General features: G+C 36.0%; 1 protein-coding gene across 11 annotated transcripts; it reads right to left on the minus strand.

The window, feature by feature from the left end:
- Window positions 1–7874: 7874 nt before the first annotated feature.
- On the minus strand, window positions 7875–26850 carry LOC136218858 (probable hexosyltransferase MUCI70). 11 transcript variants are annotated; one of them, XM_066006010.1, is made up of 12 exons: window positions 26698–26847; window positions 25343–25561; window positions 18768–19090; window positions 17737–18018; window positions 16017–16230; window positions 14878–14987; window positions 14603–14802; window positions 11184–11287; window positions 9206–9393; window positions 8930–9129; window positions 8665–8856; window positions 7875–8108 (listed from the first exon to the last, which is right to left on the minus strand). In XM_066006010.1, exons 3-12 carry the CDS (start codon window positions 19000–19002, stop codon window positions 8037–8039), a joined length of 1797 nt encoding a protein of 598 aa, XP_065862082.1. In that variant the 5' UTR covers window positions 19003–19090; window positions 25343–25561; window positions 26698–26847; the 3' UTR covers window positions 7875–8036. The 11 variants fall into 11 exon arrangements, with proteins under 11 accessions (XP_065862082.1, XP_065862075.1, XP_065862080.1 ...); XM_066006003.1 differs by lacking the exon at window positions 25343–25561 and adding an exon at window positions 19305–19370 and having other exon boundaries at window positions 18768–19021; window positions 26698–26840; XM_066006008.1 differs by lacking the exon at window positions 25343–25561 and having other exon boundaries at window positions 18768–19079; window positions 26698–26850.
- Between the last annotated feature and the right edge of the window lie 1140 nt (window positions 26851–27990).

Below are 27990 nucleotides of genomic sequence, written 5' to 3' on the forward strand. Positions count from 1 at the left end.
CCTACGAAGACGCCGCCGTCGTGAGTTTCGTCGCCGGTGAGAGAGTCCTTCCGATCTGGTGAAGGTTTGTCTCAATCCTTTTGAGAGTTTTTTGTGTTTTTTGGTTGTGAGTTGATGGTTTTCCGGATGAGGTTCTGATCTCGGTCTTGTTTTGCTTCTCCTGCTGTTTTTGCTGTTATTGATGTTTAGATGTATTGTTATTGATCAAAACCAGTTTCCCCTGTGTTTGGAGTTTTCATTTCATTCTTGATTGCGATTAAGAGGACCGGTAGTGAGGGTAGTATTTCTGTGTTTGTGGTTCTTCGTCAAATTGGAGGCAGGGAAGGTCACTGATTCTGATTGATATGGAGAGGGAAATGGAGGGTCTGAGAATTGAAGGAGAAGAAGGGGGCACCTTGAGTTGGTAGCGCCACCTATAGCAGAAATTGTGGTGGACTCTAGACTTCGGTTCCTGGGGCGGTTTGCTACTGATAGACCGCTCAATTTTCTGAGTATGAGAAATCGATTGGCAGTCTTATGGAGACCAGTTAGGGGCGTTGAAATTCAAGAGGTTAGTCCTAATCTTTACTCTTTTGAGTTCTTTCATCCAATTGATAGAGATAGGGTGATTGCTGGAGGTCCTTGGTCTTTTGACAATTATATATTGATTATGAATGTCTGGAATTTGGGTGTGCATATAGATGATGTGAATTTATTGAATTACTCTATTTGGGTGCAAATTTATGGACTTCCTGTGGGGACTATGTCTGAATTAGTTGGCAAACAACTAGGAAATTTCCTAGGGACCTTTGAGGAGTACGATATAAATAATAATTTTGGTATTCACAGACAGTTTATGCGTATCAGAGTCAGTCTGGACAGTGAACGCCCGTTGAAAAGGTTTAAAAAACTGAGGAGCACTGGAAATGTGTGGTCTTTAGCTACTTTCAAATATGAGCGATTAGGTATTTTCTGCTATGTGTGTGGTTGCATGGGGCATACAGAACGCTTTTGTGAGAGAGTTTTCAATATGCAGGGGGGTGAGATTCAGAGAGAGTGGGGGGAATGGCTTAAAGCCCCAGTAAGAAGAGGTGGAGACAATAGTGGGGCAAAATGGTTAATAGATAGCAATGGGGGAGGGGGCTGAGGGGGTTCGGAGGTGGTAGGGGAGGGGGAACGGGAGCTATGAGGGATATAACTAATACAGGGAGAGGGAAGGAAGTGAGGGGGATGAACAAACAAGTCAGGGAGGGGGAGAGAGAAGTCATGATCTGTCCATTTACAGGGCCTTTCTTTAAGCCTTTAGTGAATGATGAGGGTAAAGAGATGGGGGGTGAGGATGAGGGAGATAAGGGGGAAGATACTGAGATGGAACTAAATGATGTTAGAAAGAGAAGAAGGGAGGATAAGGGAAAGGGGAGGGATGGGGGGGGGAGAGGATAGGCAGGAGGGGGAAGTCTCTGTTCTTGGAAAGGATAAGGGGAGTTCTATAGAAAATGGTTCGGCGAGCCCTAAAATACAGGGCCGCCGGGGGGAATGAGTTGTTTAAGCTGGAACTGTCTTGGCCTGGGAAACCACCGGGCAGTTCGCTCCTTAAAGGAGCTTGTTTCTTCCCAAAGCCCTAATATTGTATTTCTGATGGAAACACTAGTAGAGGACCAGAGAGTAAGTTTGCTTAAACAACAGTTAAAGTTTGAGGGAGCATTCCCTGTCAGTAGAAGAGGCAGTGGTGGAGGTTTAGCTTTGTTATGGAAAGCAGGGACTCGGGTGGTGATCAAAAGTTTCTCTGATCATCATATTGAGGCAATTATCACTAATTCTTCTCAGGGTGATTGGAGATTGGTGGGCTTCTATGGTTTTGCTGATCGTAGTAGGCAAGGAGAGTCGTGGGAATTATTGAGGAGATTAGCCAGAGATGCTTCTATCCCATGGGTAGTGATTGGAGATTTTAATTGCATTCTGAATTCTGATGAAAAGGTGGGTGGAGCGGTTTACCCTAACCCCTTAATGCAAGAGTTTGCCAAAACGATTGAGGAGTGTGATCTGAGTGAACTAGTTCTAAATGGTAACCGTTTTACTTGGGAAAGAGGTAGAGGGTCTGAGCTCTAGGTTAGAGAAAAACTGGATAGGGGCTTTGCTTCAGCTGAGTGGCTGAATCGATTTGACAATCATCATCTCAAAACTTGTATGATAGGGTATTCAGACCACCTTCCGCTCTCTCTTCATCTGGAAAGGGAGAGAAGTAGAAGTAGAGAAAGGAGATTCCATTTTGAGGAGGTTTGGCTTAAAGAGCAAGAGTTCAATAATTTGGTTAGAGGTCACTGGAGAAGTCAGAGGCGCAAACCAGTTCAGGAAAATTTGGAGGAGTGTGTTCAGAAAATGGCAGTGTGGGGAAAGAGTTTCAATTTGCGGTTCAAAAGCCAAATTAGGAAATGGAGGATCCAAATGGAAAGATTACATGGTAGCAGAAACATGGATTCCATTGCCGCTTATTTCCTAGTCAAAAGAAAACTTAATGATACCCTGGAAGCTGAGGAGAGTTATTAGAGGCAGAGGGCTAAGGTTTTCTGGCTGACAGAAGGGGACAGAAACACACAGTTTTTCCATGCTAGTGTCAAAACTAGACGTCAACAGAATTCAATTACCTCTTTGACAGATGAGAATGGGGATGTGATTGACAACCAAGCCGAATTATTGGACCTTGCACAGAGTTATTTTCAGGATGTTTTCTCTGCTTTGAATTTGAGTAGGGTTGACACTGTGCAGGTAATTGACACGTGCATCAGTCCTGACATGAACGATTCACTTGTTGCTCCTTTCAATCAGGAAGAGTTTAAACAAGCTCTATTTTCTATGAGTCCTAACAAATCCCCAGGCCCTGATGGGCTAAATCCGGGCTTCTTTCAAGACTTTTGGGACACATTGGGAGCAGACGTGGGAGCAGCCTGCGCAAAGTGGCTTCGAGAGGGGGAATTTCCAAGTGGGATAAATGATACCACAATTGTTCTGATACCAAAGGTTGACAATCCTAGAATGCTGAAGGATTTTCGCCCTATCGCCCTGTGCAATGTCATCTACAAGATAATTGCTAAGGCCTTAGCAAATCGCCTGAAAAGGGTACTCCCTAAGATTATTGGTGAAACTCAATCTGCATTTGTTCCAGGCAGGTCTATAATTGACAATGTTCAGGTGGCCTTTGAAAGTATAAATTTTATGAAGAGGTTGAATAGAGGGAAGAATGGGCAGGTTGCCTTAAAAATTGATATCAGCAAAGCCTATGATAGAGTTGATTGGGAATTCCTTAAAGCAGTTATGGGCAGAATGGGTTTTCATGAAACCTGGATTGGCTGGATGATGTTATGCATAACAACTGTGAAATACAAGGTGGCAGTAAATGGGGAGTGCTCTGATCAAGTTGTCCCTGGTAGAGGTTTAAGGCAAGGGGATCCCCTATCTCCCTACCTTTTTATCCTGTGTGCTGAAGTTTTATCTAAACTTATCAGAAAAGTTGAAGAAGAAGGGCTTATTTCAGGTTGTAGGATCTGCAGAAGGGCACCGGCGGTAACACACCTCTTCTTTGCTGATGACAGCTTTTTGTTCTTTGGGGCAACTATTGATGAGTCTAGAAAGGTCATGAACATCCTGTCAGAATATGAAGTGGCTTCGGGTCAGGCAGTAAACTTGAGCAAATCAGGGGTTTTTTTCAGCCTTAATATGTCCGAACCAATGCGAACACAGATCAAAGCATTATTGGGTGTGTGCACTCCTCTCGACACAGGCAGATATCTGGGATTACCATCACTCATTGGGCGTTCCAAACGCAGGATTTTCGCTTTCCTGATTGATAGGCTTCGCAAGAAGTTTGGTGCGTGGGGTCTTAAATTCCTTTCCCAGGCTGGGAAAGAGGTGCTTCTTAAGTCTGTGGCTCAAGCCTTGCCAACCTTTTGTATGAGTGCGTTCCTTTTACCCTTATCTATCTGTGATGAGCTGCAAAAATTAATGAATTCCTTTTGGTGGGGTATGAAACCTGAGGGTAGAAGAAACATTCATTGGTTGATTGGGGTAAATTGTGTAGACCTAAAGATTCAGGTGGGATGGGTTTTAAGGATCTACATATGTTTAATCTAGCAATGTTAGGTAAACAGGGATGAAAATTACTAAAATTCCCAAATACTTTAGTGAGTCAAATGTTCAAAGCTAAATATTACCCTAGGGAGGACTTACTTCTCTCCAAATTAGGCAATAATCCTAGTATGGTTTGGAGAAGTATATGGGAAGGCATTAGTATATTGAAAACAGGGGTTAGATGGAGAGTGGAAAATGGTAGATCAATCAGAGTTTGGGAGGATGAGTGGGTTCCTAATCTAGAGGTTTTTTGCATAAATTCCTTTTTGGTCCCTGGAATGGAGAATTTGATGGTAGCGGACTTGTTCCTTGAAAATGGGAGAGGGTGGGATATGCAGAGACTAAACGGTTGTTTTAGCGAAGTGGAAGTGCAGGCCATTAGTGATATTATCTTGCCATACAATGCGGGGGAAGATATGAGAATCTGGCATTGGTCAAGGGATGGACACTACAATGTTCATTCAGGCTACTTGTCAGGTATGGGGTTAGTAGAAGCTAGCAGAGCCCAAGAGGGTTGGAAGAGGTTGTGGAAGTTGATGATTCCCCCTAAGCTGAAACAGTTTATTTGGCGTCTGTGTTCAAAGTGCTTACCCACTAGAGCTCGGTTGGCCCAGAGAAGAGTCCCCATTTCAACTGAATGCCCAGTATGTGTGGAGCAAGAAGAGATGGATAACCATTTATTTGTTGATTGTTGTTTCGCAGGTGACATTTGGCGTGTAGCAAGAGTTCCTGCGCCGAGAGTGGACAACAGACACATTGACGAATGGCTTCTTCAAGCCTTGAGCAACTCAAATCTGGAAGAAATAGTTAGAATCTGTTGTGCGCTCAAAGCAATCTGGGACCACAGAAACAAAGTCATGTGGCACATGAGATGGTGGCCGGCAGACACGGCTTGGCGAATCAGTTTGGAGGTTGTTCAGGACTGGAAGGCCTATCAACAGAAGGCGCCAGCTTCGGGCAATCGACATATGCAAGCAACGCACATGCAGACGGTCCCGCCGACGGCCGTTCAGCCACCCCCGCGCACACAGGGCGAACAGATGAGAGGTAACCACTTTCCGCCAAATCCTCACCAGAGATGGAACACGCCTAGCCCGGGCTTTATCAAATGCAATATCGACGGGGCTATCTTTAATGAATTAAAGAGCAGCGGCATGGGAGCGGTTATTAGGGACGAAAGGGGAGCATTTCTCTTTTGTAGTAGCAGTCTGATCCCAAGCATCAAGGAGCCACGAGTCATTAAAGCTCTTGCAATCCGCACGAGCTTGTTATGGATTGCTAATATGGGTTTTTCTGCTGTTATTTTTGAATCTGATGCTAAGGCTGTGGTAGATGCTATTCACTCTGAAAATCAAGATATTTCTGAATTTGGTATGATTGTAGAAGATTGTCGAGTCCTGCTAAGATCCATCCCATCTTTTAAATTAGGTTTTATTTTTCGTTTAGCGAACAGTGCGGCTCATTTGGTAGCTAGGCTTGCCTGTTCCAATGCTAGCGATTTCTTTTCAACTATTGTGCCAGAATGGCTTGTGAAAACTATTTATATGGATGCAAATCCATCATCTATTTAAGTTTCACTTTCAGGTTCAAAAAAAAACTATTAAACAGAACAAAAGTAAAAAATATAACAGTATATTATTAAAATATGACAATTAAACAATAGGTTAAATACCAATTAAGATTGACTTAAGTGGTCAATGGTCTCAAATCGCCTAAATTAGGTCTTAAATTCAAGTCCTAATGTAATAGTAAACAGGGGGTAACCTAAACTGGTCTTAAATTATACGTTATACTTTAGTTAATTTTCCCAATAAAAAAATTACTAGTATTTTAAAATTAGGAATTTATGTCCTAAAATTAAAAAGATATTATTTTAATAGTTATATCTGTTGTATCAGCTGATTCAACAGAGAATTTTTGGATTTGAAAATAAATAGATATTGATAATAAATTATCATAATAGTTTTGATGTTAATTTGGACATTTTAGGATTGTGATCCAGTTTTATGCCTGTAAAATAGGGATGATACTAATTGTCCTATTGATAAACATTTTAATACCTAAATCGGTAATATGTTTTAAAGAGAACAACCTAAACCTAGTTGAACTCTTGTATTGAGATAATAAATTTAAGAAAATAATTATTGAGACACAAACTTTCTATATATAGGCATATTCCAATTAAAAGTGTAATTGGTCTATGTTTAGAACGTGGACAGAAATAAGATTTATGTTTAAACGTGAATCCCTATTTTAGGAGATTCTATGATATTTCTAATTGAGCGGGATAAAAATCACTACTGGAATACAAAATATGTCACCTTAATAAGATTAGATGTTCGGTTTAATATATTTGATCCTCTAGATTAATCCGGCTTGGTTTCACTTAGAAACCAAATAGATAATATATAGATAGACTATTGCATATCCTTTTGGTGCACTCAAAACCTTTCAACATCTTGAGGGTATTCATGTTGAGTCAATAAGTATAACCTTGTTTCAAGAATGATCCATTATGTCGGAAGTAAGATACGTGTATAACTGAAGTCTCGCAAATGAAGTGTTATATCATGTTATTTAAATGCCAAACAAACTCGTTCAACGGGACTCTAAGCTATTTTATCTGCAATCTTTATATCTTTGTCTTTCAATTCAGTTTTCAATATCACTGGATTGATGGGCCTCTACAAACCTTTCTCTTCATTTATCGCCGCTGGACACCTTTCCATAACGGTTTGACTTAATTCTGAACTTGCATGATGACAGTTGCATTGAAAGAGTTTGCACGGTTCTATAGACTACCTAGAGGCACCACAATGAGATGGTTTGGAACAAGCCTTCTCTCAATGCTTCTACTTGTGTTCGCCTCTTCTTTAGCTTTTTAGATCATTTACATGCTTCTCATGCTTGTCCCGGTGATTTTTTTGTGCCTTCTCCTTCTCTGTTGCGTCACTAAACTAGACTGGCGCACTCTTTCTCCAAAGCAAACGTTGACGTTGCTTTATTATCTAAAATTAGTGTGACGGGCTACGATTTTATGCTTAAAACTTCAGCTAGAATTTTCGAAGATTGTTTCTATACTGCTTATTTGGACCTTTTAGAGATTCATTGTGGTTAAAGCACGCTGTGTTAAAGAAGCTCTTTCAATTATTGTTGAGACTGATTCCATCCTAATGACAAATGCTTTTATATTTGTTGAATCTCTCGGATTTTGGTAGTGTTATTAGTAATTACAGAGGATTAGCTATGCATATTGATGAGCTTCGTACTATGTAGACAAGCTAACCGTGTTATCTATTTTCTTGCTACGCGGCTCGGTTTCTTTGCTAGTAGTTTGCTTTCTTTCGTTAAAAAAAATAAAGTACTGAATAAAAAATAAAACTCATTAAATTAATAAAGTATATAATTATGGAATTCCTCTCCAAATTGAGAGTAACTTTTCATAGTACCGACATCTTGAATAGAATGACTAAAGTATCCATATATATCATAAATACAAATCATTATTGCAAGATTGATAGATAAATGAATTTTGTTTTCTACTCATAGAATTTTGAGCTACAGCAATTTGAGAAATTGCTCTCTGTGGATCACCTCACCATACTTGTGTCCTACCAACCTAATTAAATTGTCATTTTTATTTAATTTCATAACTTAAAATAACATATCCAACAGCTATTTAATTCATGTCATCATATCTACACAATCATTGTTCTAAATTCTAAATTGTTGTTTAAATAAATAAATAATACATAAAGATTTAAAAACTATATATCTAAATAATAAATTGAAATTTTAATTTTACTGTAACATAAAATATGCATTAATTTTTCAATTACTGTATATATAACTTAATAATTCCGGAGATCCCAAAAAAATTGGAAGTCAGATCCCCACAAAAACGCATTCAGGGACAAAAATATTCTCCATCTCTATCTTGTGAGGAATCCTTTTAGAAATTCACCATCCCCATCGAGACGGATTCCTGCATGGCCAGAGAATCCCTACACCGTTGACAACTCTAATAACGGGTCATTTATAGTACAAATATAGTCCATATTAAAACTAGCTCAACAAATTTCAATTATAAATTTCACAAACTGAATAAAAAAGTTAAAACTGAAGGTGGATTAGACCCCAAAAAGTTACAAAATCTAAGAAATAGAGTGAAGGTGGAAGGAACAACTGTATTGATAATTAAGAAAAAGATAAACAATTGGAAAATACAATGTATTGATAATTGGACAAAAATAACAATTTAAAAGACTGCAAAAATCAAAAGGAAACTGGTTTTTGGCTAGTGTCATCTATAATAATGAACTGAGTGGGTTTCCTAAAATGTTTATTAACTTCTCCCTCCAATTAATGAATGATTAAGGAAAAAAAGTTAAAAGAGAAGAAAAAAGAATAGTTGCAGAGGTCATTTGAGAATTATTTGGTAATGATAATCAGTATTTACAACAATAAACGAATCAACAATTTCCAATCAAAACTTTGAGCCTCAAGATCCATCACTAGAAACTAAGATTTTCCAAAAGAAAAAAGCTAAAATTGTCTCACCAATGAATTGACTTGTTTGTCCCTATTGCTAAGAGCAGACTTGTGGCGATGCCTCGAAGCAGCACGTCTATCCTTGCCACGCCTATACACTTTCTTCACTGGTATCTTTCCAGATGAACTAACATGCTGCAATGGCGGCAAACGTCGAGCAACAGGAGGAGGCATGTGATCCATTATATCTTTGTGATAAGCCTGTATGTATGTATATATGTTCACTTTAATACCTGTAGCTGAAACATGAGATAGTCAAGTTTAATAGTAATACCTGAATCACAAAATTACGTCTCTCGCAATCCAGAAACATAGTGATGTTCCAATCTACTTTTTCCATGAGTTTATCCCTCACTGTTGAAAAGCTTAACTGATCTCTGGAAGTAAACCGATCAACTTCGTTAAACCAGAGGCAGGTAAACAAATTCGTAATGGGGACGTGTTCTCTAATTATCACACAACCTTCCGGAACATCTGCAAAGAAACCATCCATTATACAACAAAACTTTAAGACAAAAGCCATGACTAGACTAGTCCACACCTAACATACCACTAATTATTGGAAGCTTAGCTCTGGAGTATGGTGTTAAGCCTTCCTTTTTATAAAATTCAATCTGGTAATCAATGGAAACATTATCATACTTTCCAGCAGCTTTGTTTGCTTCTGCCTCTTCAAAAACATCAAATCGTCTGTAATGTCTTGAGATAGCAAAAGTAGAATTTTGTCTCCACAGAAACCTGAAAATGAACAAATAAAAAGTATATATAAGCTTAATCAAATTTTATTCAGGTTAAAGTGGGAAACTTTGGGCATTTCTACATGATCGTTACAACTATGAAAATTTATCATGCTGTTTCACAATGCGGCTTCTTGTCTTATTGTAATAATTTCATCAAAAATGCTGAAGAAGGTTCAACTTTCTGGAACCTCCATAAAATGATCAAACTGCTTTCTAAATCAATATATCCAAAAGCATCACTACCATGAAAAAGAAGAATGACAACAGATTCCCTTGCCCTGTTTGTGCAACTAGAGAATTCTCTCCTAAATGCTCAACTTCCTGTTCCCAACGGAATTTTCCCAATGGTTTGAACATAGGATTCTATACTGGACTGGAGATTATAAGTTCTAATTCCGTTCAGTTTAGATATGTTTTAATGGAAAGAAAGTGGGTTGCCGCTCTTTAGGCTATGGCATTAAGGGTCTCCAGATGTATTAAAGAGAAAAACTGAATAAAGATAAAGCAGTAAAAATATCATCAACTTATTAACATATTTAGAGATGCTTAATATTGTCCTGAAATTGAAATTCTCACCCATAAAGCATTGTAAGTTAAATTTAGTATGAACTTTGAATGGCATTTCCTAAAAGTTCTTCAAATATGTAGCCCTCATAACCCAAAACTTCCCACATATCCCTGCCAATATCACACCTCTCCATCAAAACCACTAGGGGTGTGGGGTTAAGGAACAAATCTAGCCTCGAAATTTTTGGGAAAAATCACATTAACCCTAAAGTTCTCTTTTTTTCAATGTCACCCTCGACATTGCAAACCCTAGTCAATCATACTTTTTTTCAGTTTTCATCCTCAACATCGGAAACACCATGCTTTGCAACATCAAGGGTGAAATTCAAGAGAAAATGTATAACACACTATGCTTTGCAACATCAAGGGTGATATTGAAAAAAAAAGTTGGAGACTAATGTGAATTACAGAATTTGCACATTATTCCCTGGTTGTATATCGAAATTTCAAAAATGCAATACAAAAGGAACTGCAATGGGAGAGCACTGAAGAGATTTGTCCAAAGAGCAATAGAATAAGAAGAGATGGGGACCAAAAGAAATGTGGTGAAGTGGCAGAAGTCCATGCACATAAAGATACAACACATGGGGTGGGAGAAACCTAAACATAGAAAACTAAAGAAGATGAAATAGAGGTATTCTACAGGAATATACATATGAGATAACTACAATTAAATAGGTGATGGGAAAGGGAATTTGGAGGAGAGAAGGACCTATATTTACTTGGAGGAGAATTTTGAAACAGGAATCCGAGGTATAGGGTATTCAGGAATATAATGTGGGCCAAATTTAAAATAAATAATCTTTACTAGAGTTTATGTGCATCTTAGCAAGTGTGCAATAAATTTTAAATGTCAATGAGATTGTTGATATCAAACTCTCTACACAGTAAGTTTTAAGAAAAAATAAACAAATTTAAAGACAACATAAGATATTAATGACATGTTCAAGTAGACAGGTGAAATTTACACTATACACATGCTTGTGATCATTATATAAGAAAAACTCAGAATCAATCAATGAACATGATAAAGATCATGGCTTGAAGATGCTAATGGCATTATATAAAAATAAAATGTCATCAAGAAGCTCAATTATGAGCGAAAAAGCAACAAGAAAGCTGTGATGCACATGCAGATAGCTACTTTGAGCACAAATCTCAACAACTTTTTGTAACCATTTATTTTATTGTAAGAGAATTCATACAGAAAATGTGCTGCACCTTTCAAGAACTTGATATGGATCCACAACAAGCTGTAGCTTTCCATCAATCCATATTGAATATCGAACACTGGGCAGGATCCTATGCAACAGAAGCTTTGGTATCTGCCCATTACATGACGAGATAAAAGCATCTCTCACTCTTAGAATCAACTCTGGAAACATGACTTGATAATGAAATAACATAAAATATGGTGATCAAGTTGAAAATCTTCAAATAATCGAAGCAAATTTTTTTTAAGAAAAAAGAAAAAGAAAAATAAAGCCCCTATGCTAGAACTGGTATGAGAATTAGGATAACCTTACAACAACACTAGACATAAGCATAGTTGTTAAAGTCGTGCCTCAGGCAAGGCTCAAGGTCGTAATAAGACCTCAGCGAGGCTCTGTTTAAAAGGCTCTCGCCTGGGTTCGCAGGCTCTCAGGCGCGCCTCTTCTGCGTCTTGTTTAATGATTAGGTTCTTGTCATGGAACCAACTCAACTAAAACCTCAAGCTGATAGTTAAAGGTCCACTCATATTAATATCTGACACACCCCCACACACAAATGCCCACTGGGCCTGAAGAGTGCACAACACAAGCCCATATTACCATGTCATGCAATTAACTCAACAAATGGGGCTGCCAGGAATCAAACCCTCGACCACTTGGTCACACTAGCCCTGATACCATGTCATGGAACCAACTCAAGCTGATAGTTAAAGGTCCACTCATATTAATATCTGACAGTTCTTAAATTTTTTTCTTTTACTGCTGTCATTAAAAGAAAAGGTTGATTCATCTCAACCACTTATCCTATTTAGTAAACTTGAATCTAAACAGTTGATCTAAGTGAAAAAGAATAAGAAGAGACCTAAAAATAGAATGAAGGGAAGAAGGGTAAGAGAGGTAAAAGAGATGAGCTCCTTCTGCAGTGCGATGCAAGAAACCAACAGAGGTCCATTGCAGTTCTATTAGAGCATCTCCAAGGGACTCCTTAGTAAGGCTCTTACTAAGAGTCTCTATTTCCTCCTCACTATTGAGGAGCCTCTCTCCCCTTCTTATTTCATTTTGTATTAATAATTTTATTATTGAGTCTCTCTCATCTCACTATTGATAAATATAACTATAGAGAATAATTTTACTAATAAAAAAACAAATAAGGAGCAAGTATGAGGAGTATTGTTGGAGATGACACCTATTTTAATATCTTAAGTAGCTAAGAGTCAATTATTAATATTATTTTTAGAGAGTGGACCGAGAGCCTCTTGGAGATGCTCTTAGTCTCTGTTGTCAACACTTGACTTGGTGTTTTTGATGTGTAATATTATGTTTTTATGTGGTTTTTTCTTTGTTTGTGGTTACAAGTGTGTTTTTTGATCCATCATAACCTGTGCCTTAACTACTAATAGAACATTATTAGTGACATTAGTATCAAATATTGATAATTAGATTTTGTATCTATTTTCTTTTCTCATTTTCTGCGTCTTCTGTTCATCAGGAGCATGCCAGAGCCCTGCCCCTAGGCTCCAGGATCCCCTAGCGCCTTAGTGCGCCTAGCGCCTTTAACAGCTACGGACATAAACAATTCATAGTAATAGATCTATTTCCCTTAATTAAGAGCACCAAACTGCTTATGGTATTCTGTAGCTGTATGCTGCTATTAATCTGCATGACATGGACAACAATATTGGTACAGGGACTTCGATTCTACTTTATGAAAACAGCAAGCATGCATAACCCAGCTTGTTCCTATCTTTCATGGGATTATCTCTAACCCATTAAGGAAGCTCCAGAAGAAAAAATAATAACAATAATAATAATTGCTCATCGAATAATAGATGGAAAAAACCAGGGCCTGTTAAAGATCAAATTGTTAAATGACCTCAACGTATTTCTATTATTTTCTTCTTTTTCTCTTTCCTCCTTCCTAATACTTGACAGGCTTTAATCCTGTAAGCTTCCAGGTTTAAATCGTGTAATAAACAGAAATTAGGTTGCTGATAGCAGTTAGCCTTTCTAGCATGTCATGCTTTGGCTGCTCTTCTAATATTGAAAGTGAAAAAGCATAAATGATGCTGGTTTTCAAAACTATACATCCATATTAGATAGAGCTCAACTCGTGAATTTCACATACACCCTATACCAAGACATCTATATATACAGCATTCATTATTGATAAAACACTGTTGCATTAAAAAAAAAAAAAAAATCATGGCCTTCTCCCTACCCGACTAGTATGTCTTAAGACTCAATTTGTATACCTTCTACCATTAAGCATTCTTTCTCCATTCCTTATATCCATAATAGTCTAGACAAGAACTCCTCTTCAACTGCTTCAACAAAAGAAATAAATCCCACCATATGGCAAGATCCACTCAGTTTCCTTTAAATAATCCATCTAGCAAAACATTGACAAAAGGCCAAACCCCAAAACTCATGTTCAACTTCCAAGTGAAACCAACATATTTGGTCATTGTGAAAATTAACTCATCAACCTCTATGTAAGGGGCTAACCAAAAGATAAATAACAATGAAGCATCTGTTTAACGTAATAGTGTCAGACAGTCTTGATCACATGCACCTTAATGAGCATGTAGAATTTGCTCATTCACCATTAGATCTAGGCTTATTAGAATCCTAAGGTGGAGATCCAAAGCATAATAAGTCTAGATCTAACGGTGAATGAGCAAATTCACTTGTTCATTAAGGTGCATGTGAAAATTCCTGTAGTATCAGATACCTTTATGATATCTCCTAATATCCTGAGTGCGTCCAGTAGTTACTGTTGACCATTTACCAATAAAATCAGTATATGATGTTAGTGCTAATAAATTGGTATGTTTGACTTCTCCATGCCCCTTCAAATTTCAAACTATAGGTCATAATCATAAGCCAGATATGACCCCAAAAATAGCTTAGACTCGTGATCTTATTCAAAATCACTGCATATGGTCATACATGGCTTCTAAGGTCCTAGTAGCTAAGGAGCTTGTCAAAGAACCATTTGACCCAAAAGTTTAAGCTTATATGTAAGTTTCCGAGAATCGCGTTTATTATTAACAGAATTAGGCAAGTGATTGAAGCGTGTACAAGCACAGAGCCACTTCTTGTGCTGAAGCTTTAATTAGTAAATTGGGTTACTAGGACTCAAAACTCTAGACCTTTTGGGTCTAGGTAGACCTGATACCATGTTAAAAAACCATTTAACACAAAAGCTTAAGCTTATAGGAGGTTACAAGAACAGTATTTATTATTTTCAACAGGATTATAAATGCAGGCAGGGACAAAGATGGACGTGCATTTGCATAGTTAAAATAAACCAACACTGAAGTTGTCAGACACATGTATTGCAATCCCTTACCTTAGCTATAGTGCATGTAGAAGATTGGGAAGGATACATAAAAAACATGCAAATTAACAAAGCAAAAGCAAGCCCACCTTTCCATTACGTCTTGAATCAATGTAAGGAATGTTGTGGACAACAATAATCCTCCATAATCCAACCTTCATATTGCTATCCAGTACACTAGAGTTCTTCATATATGCCTCTGTCTCTTTATCAATAAACATATAGAAAGGAACTTTTTTCCTTGCTGCCTGACTGATATTCTTGGGCTCCTGAATTATGTCATAGTTCCCTGAAAGTAGGGAGTGATGAGGAAAGGACATTTAAAATAAGATATCTTAGCAGACTGGCTAATGCACAACAATACCAAATATAGCTGAAGCAACAATGACTTCATGAAACTGCTCCAACTCTATACGATCAGCTTCATCAATATCAAATCCAGTCTGGTGACCAGGTTTATTTCCTTTGACAAATCTGATGAAAGAATATGAATCAATAAAAAAACAAAGTATTTACAAGAAAAAAAAATACTTCAACTTTGTTGTGGATATTGTAGATACCTCTAGAATTTAGAGCTGAATTAAAATTCTAAAATAAGAGGAAGACGGAAATCAATTAAAAACAAGCGTTACACAATTAAAAAGCTATGGAAGAGTTCCAATTTAATTTTGAAATTATTACAATGAGCAAGAGTTCAATGGCTTGATGCAAAGAGCAGGCCAATCAAGGATCTTTGTCCCCTTGACATTTCTTAATGGACTTGATGTAGTGAAGCAAAGGGCATAGACCTTACTTCCTTGAAGCACAAAATTCTGCAGTCTTACATAATCCATGGAATGAGGGTAAATTAAGGGAGATAAGGGGCAGGAATACGAACATCCTTTTATGTATCACTTTGATGGAATTTTTTTATAAGGGGACTGAAAAGAGCTAGTGATCTTCTCAAATGGTGTGTAACAGATTTTACCATCCTTTTTTCACTATTTACCCCTCATTTCTAAATTATTTAACTAAATTTTTACTATCTAAAACTTTTTACTGTTATACTTGTTGCTCTTCTCTTCCCTCTCCTATTGCCATTGCCATGCACAGTATAGGGATTATAACATACATCAAATCACCAAAGACTGTCAAGCTATCAAATAATACCCATTTGTTTCCTTTTATGATAATCAAGAACCAACCTTGGAAAATTTTCCATATACTATCTAGAATTTCACATAAGTTGTGTCCACTACCCTCGTTTTCACATCATTTATTTATTATTCACACCCTATTCATCACATCATTCACCTAAGCACATGCCCCCTCCCTTTCCGTGTCTTTGTGTTACAGCTAATCACAAACACATACATTCCATCCAGCATTCTTTTGAGATGAAGAAACTACATCAACTTATGTCATAGTTCACAGGATAACTAACACAATGCATGATTTACAGAGAAAACATTCAATATTTCATAGCTATTGAAAAAAAAAATGAACAAAGAGGATGATACCTACCCACAGTGCACTGTCATTGACTCTTTTATATTGAAAGAATCACTCCTCTGCTCCAAAGAAGGATATCCACCAAAGTCAGAACCTCCATGTGGTTCAGTTTTGAGTGGGTTTTCATCAACAGCATATGTCAGATTGCGGAGCACCAGTGGGGCTGAAGGATGTCTTGGCATGCTAGCTCTAGCCTGGTGGGCAGGTATGTAACATACTGGACATGCTGAAAACATATGAGCAAGAACAAAGTCAATGTTAATTTGAACAGCACAGTTGTTAAATTAAGGCATTTTTATGCTGTGTTATGTGCTCTAACTTAATGCATAAATCGGTTAATCAAGGTGAAAACAGTTATGCCAATGAAAACGTCTACTATTGTCGGGTTTTGGCACTATTATCTTCAGGTGAAAATTATGACTATCTATCCATAATATAACCTGGCCGATTTTTTTACACAGCTTAATAAAAGTTGGTTAATGTAGTTAAGAAGTGAATTTTTCCATAAATACCCTACCCCTATATATATGTAGATGACATCTTCTTGTGTGTGAACCACATGCATAATCATCCGTTTTATGGGCTAAGGCAATCCCCTTCAAAGCTTAGTCGCAGTTAAAACTTTTGCCTCCTTTCTGTGTGTGTGTTTAGTGGGGATCACATTTGATAGCTCTTCCCACAAACTCAGCCTACGTTGACAACTAAGCCATAACCCATAGGTAGAGATGACTGCATTAATGCATGATGATTCATCCAAAAAAAAACTTTAAAGGGATAAAGGCCTAATTTGACCCTAACATTTTCAGGAAAGTGCAGATTTGACCCGTTTGAAATGGTACAAATTTAACACTAACGTTTCCAAGCAAGATCAATGTTACCCCTACGTTGCCGAAAATTTGAAAAGGTCGGTTTGACTGTTAGTTAACTGTCACATGGGAACTTCTAAATATCAATTATGATTAAGATATTTAGTGTGTTACTAACACTTAAATGCTAACAACTAAGTCAGCCACATATAGGTTAATCACAAAAAATTTTTTGTCAAAGTGTCTAAAATGTTTAGTGTGTTAATAATATAGTTATAAATAACTAACCAAAAATATATGAAGTTGCTTCAGTTTATCGATGAACTTTTTTGGAAGGTCCGATATGACAGTCAAATAACTGTCAAACCAGTCTAGATAGGGTAAAATTGATCTTGCTTGGAAGCAAGAGGGTTAAATTTGTATCATTTCGTAAGTTGTCAAATCTGCACTTCCCCAAAATCATTAGGGTGACCCTTATCCCAACTTTAAATTAAACTTTGTTTTTACCAAAAACTTAAACAACTATAATTCTATGGTTCAAGACAATAAATATGAAGTAGAAGTTGATTAATATGCATAATAAAAAAAAAGTTCAAAAACAAAATACAGAATTATAAAACTAGGCAATAGTTAATATATATGTTCAATTTATTTCACTTGTTGAAAAAAATAAAACACTAAATAGGCACATATTTAAAAAAAAAAAAAAGCCTAATGAAGCTCTAGAAATTAAAAAATGAAATGGGACTAGTTTTTGGGGCCGACAAAAAGGAATACAAGAATATCATTATATGATTGAGAAAATATTATGTGTAGCTTTCAATACATCCATTAAAGGTAGTAAACTTATTTATGGTGTGGTCCAATCTATCAGTCACAAGCATATAATAAAAATAAGACCAAAACGCAAATAAGGAAAAACATACGCCGTGGTCCAAGCTTTCTTCTACCAGGCGGAGGGGGAGGAGCGAAAGTAAACTTGTGGCATGGATGGCGTGATGAACCATGACCACCTTGACTAGGTTGAACAAGTCGGCGAGGCTGTCTAGTTATGTTATTCTCAAAGCCAATATCAGCTGACAGATCATTTGTATGAGAACCTGCACCACTTTGTGGAAGAGGAGAAGGAACTCTACTACTTATTTTTCGCAAAGACCGAACTTCAGGGGAAGGGTCACTTGATTCCTTGATATCCAAAGTAGGGCTTTCTGAGGCATCACCACACAAATTGGTATCCAAAATGCAAATCGTTTAATGCACCAGTAAAAAAAATGACAAAATAAACAATTAGTAGTATAACAAAACTATCACAACATTAATAGGAAAAAAAAAAACTAATCAGTATTCAGTAGTATAATTTTATTCAGATCAATAAGTATAATCAATTGTCAAGTCCCCCATCAATAATTGAATAAGGGACAAAAAAAAAAAAGGACTTCCCTTCTCACAAACAGCAAAAAAGAAAATGTTATAAAGAAAAGAAATCGTTAGCCAGTGATGTTGCAATGCTGTCTGGTCCTGGGACGTTTAAAGCAAATAACCTTGAAAGTTTAGCACGTTTTCGGACCAAATGCCAAATTACAACCCAAAATTTCAGCAGGCAAACACCTATAAACTATAAGAAACCTCTGTCCTTCACATGACACCAGAACATGAAAGTGCTATTTCAACATTGATCCCATAAACAAAGTATTGAAAATACTATCACACAGCAAATAATTTCAACCATATCATAAGTAGGAAACTAATTGTCTCTGCTCCAGTGCAACCAAAAACTATACTATATCTAGTGGTTCAGAATACAAATATATAATCCAGAAACTAGCAGAATATGTGAAAATATGTAGTTCTTGAACAGATAAATTCCTAGCTATTTAAACTTATACTTCACCACATAGATAGCCTGCATTATTCAAAGTAAAAGTTAAAGAAATGACAAACATGTTCAAAAACAAACCTTTGCCAACTGTTAGCGAGCCCCAAATAAAAACCAGAAAAGCCAATCCAAATAAGAGGATCATTGCAACCTTTCTTAAGTACCGGCAGAAAACAGGAAGAACCCGCTCCTTTTCCCTCACATTAGATGCCAAGATTTTTGCAGAAGACTTACGAGCATTGACTGGTAATTTTGCTGCTGAAGGCTGTGATGACCATCCATAGCTGCCCCTTTGACCCAATGACCCTCCAGTCATTGTATCTCCAAACCCACAACTGCACTTTTCATCTCCTTTCTCACAAGTGCACTTTCAATTGCTATTATAAATCATTACTGCCCACAATCTCAAATTTACAATAGAAATCACAAAATTTAACGAAAGTTATTAACCTAGAAACCATCAGAAAAGAAATCTAATCCCAATTAACCACAAAATTCTACCCCCGAAAAGACATTTTATTCCCTAAAATTTCAACCTTGAATGAATAAAAAATGCCTCCAGGGATTGATTATCACTACTCATTTGAATGAATTCGAATTCCCAATTCGACAACTTACACTTGAAATCCACATGAACTCAGTAACATTCACAATTATCACCAAGCAATTCCCGAAAAGCAAAACCTAGCAAGAAAGATACAACACATTGTGTCGTCAATCTAGTAGCATACCAAAAAGGTAGAGACGAATTAGTGACTCAAATTCTCTTCGCTCCTAATCGCAAAAGAAATTCTGGGTGCCGCTCTCAGAGTTTCTTCAAAATGTGATCTTGATCAAGAACTGGACACATCTAATCATGTCCATGATGTATAATTACTCATTAGTGTGTGTAATCATGTTTTGGCGCTTCTTGTTTTTTCTTTTATTATCTTTTCTAATTTTCGTCTTTGGATAATTTATACATATTTGTATTTTTTTTTTATGGTCATACACATACTTGTATTTTATTCATTTTATTTTTTTGAAAAATATATTTAATTTTTTTATGCGTCAAAACAAAACTATTATACATTGAAAATTTTCAAATTAATCATTTTTTACATGATATTTCGTGTTGATTACAATGTAAACATAAATGAATATTGTTTTATTAGGGCATTAATTAATAACAAATCACGGTACAGGTCAAAAACATTGTTTACATTGTTTAATGGGCACCAATTAATAGTAACAAATTGTTGTTATGGATTTTTTTAGATTGGTTCCGTTTGTTTGAGTTGTTGCTATTAGTTGTTTGCTGTTTACAGTTGATGATAGTATTATTAGTTGTTTTTTTTTTTTTTTTTTAGTTGTTGCTATTAGTTGTTTGCTGTATACAGTTGAAATTTTACTAAGCATTTTCTATCTCTTGTTTAGTATTGAAAGCCAAAAAAAAAAAAAAACAGTTGCAAAAAATCGAAATAAACGGGCACTTAATATGTCTATTCCTCATTTAACTTGTCTAAAAAAATTGATTGGTTATTTGAACTTACATAGTGTCTCATTAACCCCCTAAACTTATTAAAGTGTAATGATTAAATCCCTAAATCTATAAAAACGTCATAAAGATGTAAAAATTAGAAAGTTAATTTGTTTTAAAGATTTAGAATCACGTATCAGGCCTTTATTTTTTAAGTTTTTTAATTTTAATGTATATTATTTTAAACAATTTTAGGAGAGCAAATGGATCATTGTAAGCAAGTTTAGAGACTCAACTAATATGTCACTTTAAACAAATCCAGCTAGTAAATAGGTTATTTTAAGTAAGTTGATGGCAGAGACACTTTGTAAGTTTAGTTGGTAGATAAACTTCTGGAACAAGTTTAGGGAGCTTTGATGTATTAAGTGTTTTTTTATATATAATTTATTTTATTATTTAATTTGAGACTCTTAAAAATATGTGTAGGTATGGTTTAAAAAAAATATGTGTAGGTATTCTTCAATATATATATATATGTCATTTTTCAATTAAAATTTTGAGCGAATACTAAAATACGGATTCGAAATCTTTAATTTAAACGACTGATGATTTTTAACCACTTAAATCAACCTTAATTGATAACTACTAAATGCACACCCACAAATTTGTGGAAATGTCTTTTTAAGCAAACGAATGTTTGCGGGATTTATTGATATACATATTTAATGTAGTTATAATATATTTTAAGTTTAAATATGAAAAATATGTTTTTTTAAGAATATGAAAAGTATGTTAATTGTGTTTATAAACTGTTAAAAATATTATTAATTTGCAATGGTTTTAGTATAAATAAAGGTTCAACTATGTTATATTGGAAAAAATGAGATATTAATGATACTTTTTATGGAGAGGAGATATGTGTTTCATCCTTTACAAATAAGGTGGATTCTTGATTCCATAAAAAAAAAGGTGGATTCTTGATTCTTTGGATCTGAGGCCGTTAACACAGTTCGACTAAAAAAGACTTCACAACCCTTTTGGGGATCATTGACAGAATTTCTAAGTTTTCTTTCTGTACATCCGTTAAATCAGCCTCTACTACCTTCACCTCACTCCCTCCAATTCATTGAGGTTGGCATGTCATCATCCTTCACCTGGATGAAGAAACATTTGTTCTTCCAACCCTTGACTAATTAGGCTTAGCTTTTGAAATACTGGAATCCAGCTAGCTTTTTAGTGAAATAAAAATGGTTCTCTGTGTTTTTCTGAATGACTTAAGAGACCATATTCCTCAGGAGTCACCATATAATATAATACTCATTTCATAGCAGATCCAGTGCACAACAACCAGCTCCATCCACGTGTTTGGATAAACTTACGCTTGACAAGGTCCCAAATAGTCAAGCACATCAACAAATGATTCAACGAGGAGATATGTGAAGTCATTGGTGATGTGGATGAAAAACACGATGAGGACGTTCGTCAGCGGTCGATGAACCCTTTAAGTGGCCGTCGGAACCCTCTATTCACACTTTTTTAAGGCAGGGATACAACTTTTTCCATTCTTCTATTTTTTCCTGGGTCACTGAGGAAGCCATTTCGTCAATCATTGAAGTCGTCTTTTTAGGCTTGGAGATAGAGGCCTTCATTTCAAATTCGGTGAAAATAGATGGAAGAAAGTGAAAGAAATAAGAGGAATTGTTTCTCTAGAGAAAAAGGAAGGACCGTGATTACAGGAGAGTATTCAAGATTTTTTTTAAATGGTGAGATAAGTTCACCAGTTTGGCTTTATGCCGGAAGATCAACTATGGAAGCCATCCATCTAATGAGACAATTAATGGAGCACTATCGAAATAAGAAGAAAGACTTGCACATGGTTTTCATTGACTTGGAGAAAGCATATGATAAGGTACCAAGGGAAGTACTTTGGTGGGCCTTGATAAGGAAAGGCATTTCGCGGAAATATATTGACATCATAAAGGGCATGTATGAGGGAGCATGCACGAGTGTACGTACTAGTGTTGGGAAGACTGAAGAGTTTCCTATTACGATTGGAGTGCATCAAGGTTCCGCACTAAGCCCATTTCTTTTTGCCATCGTTATGGATGAACTAACAAGTTCACTTCAAGATGGTATACCATGGTGCATACTGTTTGCAGATGATATTGTGTTGGTTGATGAGACGAAAGAAGGAGTGGAGAGGAAGTTGGAACTATGGAGACAAACTCTAGAATCTAGAGGCTTTAAGTTGAGCCGAAGTAAGACAGAATATTTGGAGTGTAAGTTTAGCGGCCATAGGAGTAGGGAGGCAGGGACAATCACCCTAGATGGGAGAGTTGTTCAGGCCTCGGATTGCTTCCGGTATTTAGGATCTATTATCCAAACGGATGGAGAAGTAGATGGAGATGTTGCTCATAGGATTAAAGCTGGTTGGTCGAAGTGGAAGAGTGCTACGGGTTTCCTTTGTGACCCCAGCATGCCTAATAGATTGAAGGGAAAATTCTACCGGACGGCAATTATACCAGCATTGTTATATGGTACGGAGTGTTGGGCAGTGAAACACTGCCACATCCATAAGATGTCGGTGGCGGAGATGCGTATGTTGAGATGGATGTGTGGTCATACGAGAAAGGATCGGGTGAGTAATGAAATAATTAGGACAAAAGTAGGGGTCACATCTATTGAGAATAAAATGAGAGAAAACCGACTAAGGTGGTTTGGCCATGTGAGACGTAGAGCGCTTGATGCGCCGGTTAGGAGAACCGAAGAGTGGCAAAGGGATGTAGTGGTGAGGGGTAGGGGAAGACCTAAGCAAACTTGGAGGAGGGTGATCGAGAGTGATATGAGTTTACTGGAAATTGAGGAAAATATGATAGTGGATAGGACGGAGTGGAGGGAGTGAATTTGTGTCGCTAACACGACTTGATTTCACAGTTTTATATGATGGTTCATGTTAGCCGACCCCGAATCATTTCGGGACTAGGGCTTTGTTGTTGTTGTTGGTGGTGAGATAAGTTCACCTAAGTTTTGTCTTTTATAAGGTATGAAGGCAATGTTTCACATTCCTAACCTCTAATGGGGCAGTGTCATGTTTCAACTAGTAAGTAGACCTCGAAAGGAATGAAATAATGTATGACCTTAAGAAGTAAAAATGTGTGCTCTAGCCTTAAAAGACTACACTCGGCTTATTAGGAGGATTCTGATAATATAAGTGAATATTTGATCCGATTTTGAGAAGATCCAGATCATTTTCTCATGTTTGTTGGATGTCTTGGAACACGCTTCTAGAATCCCCCCCTCTATAACGTCAGTTACATGATTCCTTCCCTAAACATGAATTTAGGCGGACAAATAATGCCTCTCTAATGAGGAAATGTGACTTTCTTGATTCCTTTCCTAATCCAACACAGAGTTAGTTTCTCCTAAATAGACTAGGATACCTCACTTCTATATAAAGGGTCTAACTCCTTTCACACAAGACATACACATTATTCCTTAGAGCTTTGTACTCTAAGTTATCTATTTATTTTCTCTCTCTAAGCCTAGAACTAACTTGAAGTATCCATCGTCAAGGATACAGTCAAACCTTTGTGTTTTGCAAGTATTCACCCACATATATTAGTGTCGAACATATCCTTTTGGATCGACTAACCAAAGCGATCGGGTCTCTTTTAAAAGTAGAATTAAACACTATGTTATCAAAAGGTTACGAACATACATAAATATCAACTTTGATGCTACCTTAAATTTAGAGGTCACTATAGATCTCTGTATGATAGTTAAGGTTCAATAATAACTTTTTTATTATTATCTTAATACACCTTCGCACACAAATGCTCATTGGACTTGAAGAGCATACAGTGAATCCCTTAACCACTCAATCCAAGAGGCTTTGATGTCATATCAAGGAACCAATTGAGCCAAAAGTTTAAGCTGGTAGTTAAAGTCCAAAAATAACTTTTATTATTATCTTTTACATACTCTCACACACGAATGCCTCATGTGCAAGTGTTTGACATCTAGTCAATAAATGGAGTTCTCGGAATTCGAACCCTCAAACATCACGTGTGATTCACCCAACAAAACAATAAGGCCTAATACATCCTACCCCCCCCCCCCCCCACTTCCTCCCAAGTTGTCTAAAAACTGCAACTCACTCTCTGAACTTCAAATCGTTATAACTAACCCCCTCGAATTGCTTATTTGAAACAAACAACCCCTCAAATAGGTTAATATCTATGCTTTTGGGAGTTTTTCTGCCCTTTGTTAATGTACCGTAAAACCTTTATAAATGAATATCCTTGGGACCTAGAAAATTATTATCTTGTACAGGGTTATTAATTTATTGATAAATGAATATTTTATTAATTAGGGTAAATAATTTATTAGTCCCCTATTTTTTACCTAACACACTGTTTAGTCCCCTATTTTGAAAAACACGTTACAAGATCCCTATCTTTGGTCAATATTAACTATTTGGTCCTTATGTCTATTTTATTTTAGATTTTTAACCGTTATATTTGGCATAAACAGACAGACAGAAAATAACAGAGTAACATGGTCATTTTGTATCTACTATGGCTGTCTTGAAAGCTAAGATATATTCGGTTGACTAAATTGTTAATATTAACAAAAGATATGGATCTTATAATGTGTTTTTCAAAATAGGGAGACTAAACAGTGTGTTAAATAAAAAGTAGGGGACTAATAAATTATTTACCCTATTAATTATTGATAAATTAATATTTATTAATTTATAAAATAATTTTTTATTTTGTACATTATATTTCTCAAAGTAAATAATTAATTTTTTATTTTAATAATTACTTGCTTCAAAATGAGAATAATGTGCCGAATGTAGTTTATACCCTTAAAAAGTTAAAGATGAAATTGAATTCAGTTTACATGAAAAGAAATAAATAATTGACTATACATATGTATTTTATTTTAGGAAATAAAAAAAAATTGAAATAAAAATTATTTAGAAAATGCTTAATTTATGAATTATATATGCAAATTTCATACGCATTTAATGAATTATTATTTTATATCTAGTGAACAATAAGGAATAATTTAAAGCATAGAACAAATAGCAGCCTTGAAAACACAGGAAGACATTATATAGACAGAGAGAACATGTCATCACAGAACAAATTTTAAATTTCAATCTAATTTTAATTTGTCTAGAACTTATTACCCGAGTTAACGCTATTTATGCTTCATATTTCTCAAACTCCATATATGCACTTTGAAACATCTCAGGAGGATAGCTAATGCATCTGAAAATTGTTCTACAAAAAGGCAATCATCTCTGAACCATCAAGACACCTTCTTCTTTTTTTTGTAGAACTTCTTTACCGAGATTTTTAGATAAACTTTGGAATTCCTTTTCTATTGATTTCGTTTGCATGGGATTCTAGCAATGCAATTCAATGGGAAATTAAATAAGGTTTCTGAAAAATAAAAGCTTTTGCACAACTTCTATCGTGCCATAGAAGAAAAAAGAACATGACAGACTTTTATGGAGAAAATGGAAACCAAAAGCGATAACAGAATTCTGTTTGATGTAAACAGAAAAGAATATGATCGGTTTGGTTTGGGTGAAGACCAAAATCCAGTCCCTTTTAAGTAGTATGCAGTGCACAACTAGTTTCATTAGCAGAATAAGAACGCCATTCATGAGTACACAAACTTGATTGAATGTGAACTAGGTTGGGGAGCAAAAGCAATCATTCAACGGATAGGACATCTAATGCTCTATAATATGTCTATGACTGAATAGAAAATTTAAAATTGATATCAAAACGAGTGCATAAAACTATTTTATACTTCTTGTCGAATGGTTCCTTTGGCTCAATACTTTGCTTAAACTGATATCCCTTAATTACACTAGCTGTTGTGAAAACACAGCAGCATATAACATCACTCAATTCACAGCAGCACAATCAAGCTATTAAATCTCTGAAGACTAACGGAAGCCATTTATCAATAACAAATCGCAACTGAAACTATTCAAGCTAAGTGCTAACAGTCCAGAGATTCAGAGGGATGAAGCATGAGGAATTTGGTTCCTCGCGATTAGGGGCAGGTAAATCATAGCAATCCTTTTGGGAAGAATTCAGAATCTGGACCGGATGTTTAGGCGCAGTGGAAGTTCCTAATGCTATCAAGTATCGATTATTGGTTTCGTGTTGAAAGAGGGTTTTAGGCGCAGTAGCCAAGTCTTTCCAAATTCACTGCATTTCTACGCAAATATTCTACAATCAACCGATATTTCGAACCAGGATAACCATAGCCAAAGCAAATTAGTTCCCGACTTCAACTTATACAAGACTTGAATTCAATGATACCAAATTAATCTAACATATTACCTAAAGTAATTAGCAGATGAAAGGGGTGTAAGACAAAAATAGAAAGCCCTAACAAAACTCAAGAACGCCAATTCCTGGGGTTTGAGAAAAGGGTTGAAGATGGAAAATAAATCTTTGAATAGACAAAATTAATAAAAATTGAACAACTCAGTCTGCATAAAATGGAAACAAAAAAAATCACCTGGAGTAAGGGATATAGAGTGGGTTTGCAGCCGTTCTAGCACAGGGCGCCGGAGGTGGTGGGAAGAGGTCGGTGGTTGTGTAAAAGAATCACAGAGATATAGGACGGAGAGAGGTTTGGTGAGCAGAAAATAGTGGGGTACTTTAGGAAATATGAATACATTAGGAATAGTATATTTTTTCTTTTTCAAATTACACCTTCCTTTTCAAACTACACCTTCTCCAAGTTGATTTTAGGGAAGGTCTAATACACAAATAACCCTCTGAACTTGTTTAAATATTGCAACTGCCCCCCTCAACTTTCAATTGTAACAACTTACCCTTTAAACTTATCCAATTGTAAAACATAACCTTAAATTGGGAAATTTTTTACCCCGTATTTGAAGCAACCGTAAAAAAGTTTTCCCGGATTCGTATCACGCCAAAGATCTGATTATCATACTCCACGAGCGATGCAGATTTTGTATCTCACATGTTTCTTCAATTCCATTCCATGTCAGCAATTTGGGGTTGTATTTTACAATTGGACAAGTTTAAGGGGTAAGTTGTTACAATTGGACAAGTTTGAAGGGTAAGTTGTTACAATTGAAAGTTGAAGGGGACAGTTGCAATATTTGGACAAGTTCAGGGGGTTATTTATTTATTAGGCCTTTAGGGAATTGCATATTTAACGCATAAGTAAGTTGTATAAATTTATGGGATAAGATATACCTAACGTTTACACTCCCGACTAATTTTCTTCTAATATTTAAAATATTATAATTTTATTTTTAATGTTAGTAGCCAAAAACAATTTTATCCGTAATATTAATAAGTTTGATCAATTTCATGTATCATTATTCTACATGTAAATATTCTGTACCAATTGCACAGTTGTTGTTTCGGGAAGAAAAAAATTCATATTGTTTGTGATTTAATAATAGACTTAGAGATTAATATTTTTAAATTCGATAAAATTTTTGAATTTTTTTTGTCTAACTCGTACAAAATGCAATATATTTTTTTATTTTTTCACGTCTAATTATATGTTTGTGATCTATTACTAATTAATGATAAAATAGTGCATATATGAAGTGTAATGCCAAGATTCATGACCGAGAAAATAGTTTAATGAATTATTTCTCAAATTAACCAAACTTATCAACGTTGGGAGTAAAATTACACCAATTTAGACAACAACAACAATAACAAAGCCTAAGTCCCGAAATGATTCAGGATCGGCTAACATGAACCGTCATACGAAACCGTGAAATCAAATCGTGTCAGCGATATAATTGTCTCACTCCACTCTGTT

This window comes from Euphorbia lathyris, chromosome 2, assembly GCF_963576675.1.
Source record: "Euphorbia lathyris chromosome 2, ddEupLath1.1, whole genome shotgun sequence".
Taxonomy (NCBI): Eukaryota; Viridiplantae; Streptophyta; class Magnoliopsida; order Malpighiales; family Euphorbiaceae; genus Euphorbia; species Euphorbia lathyris.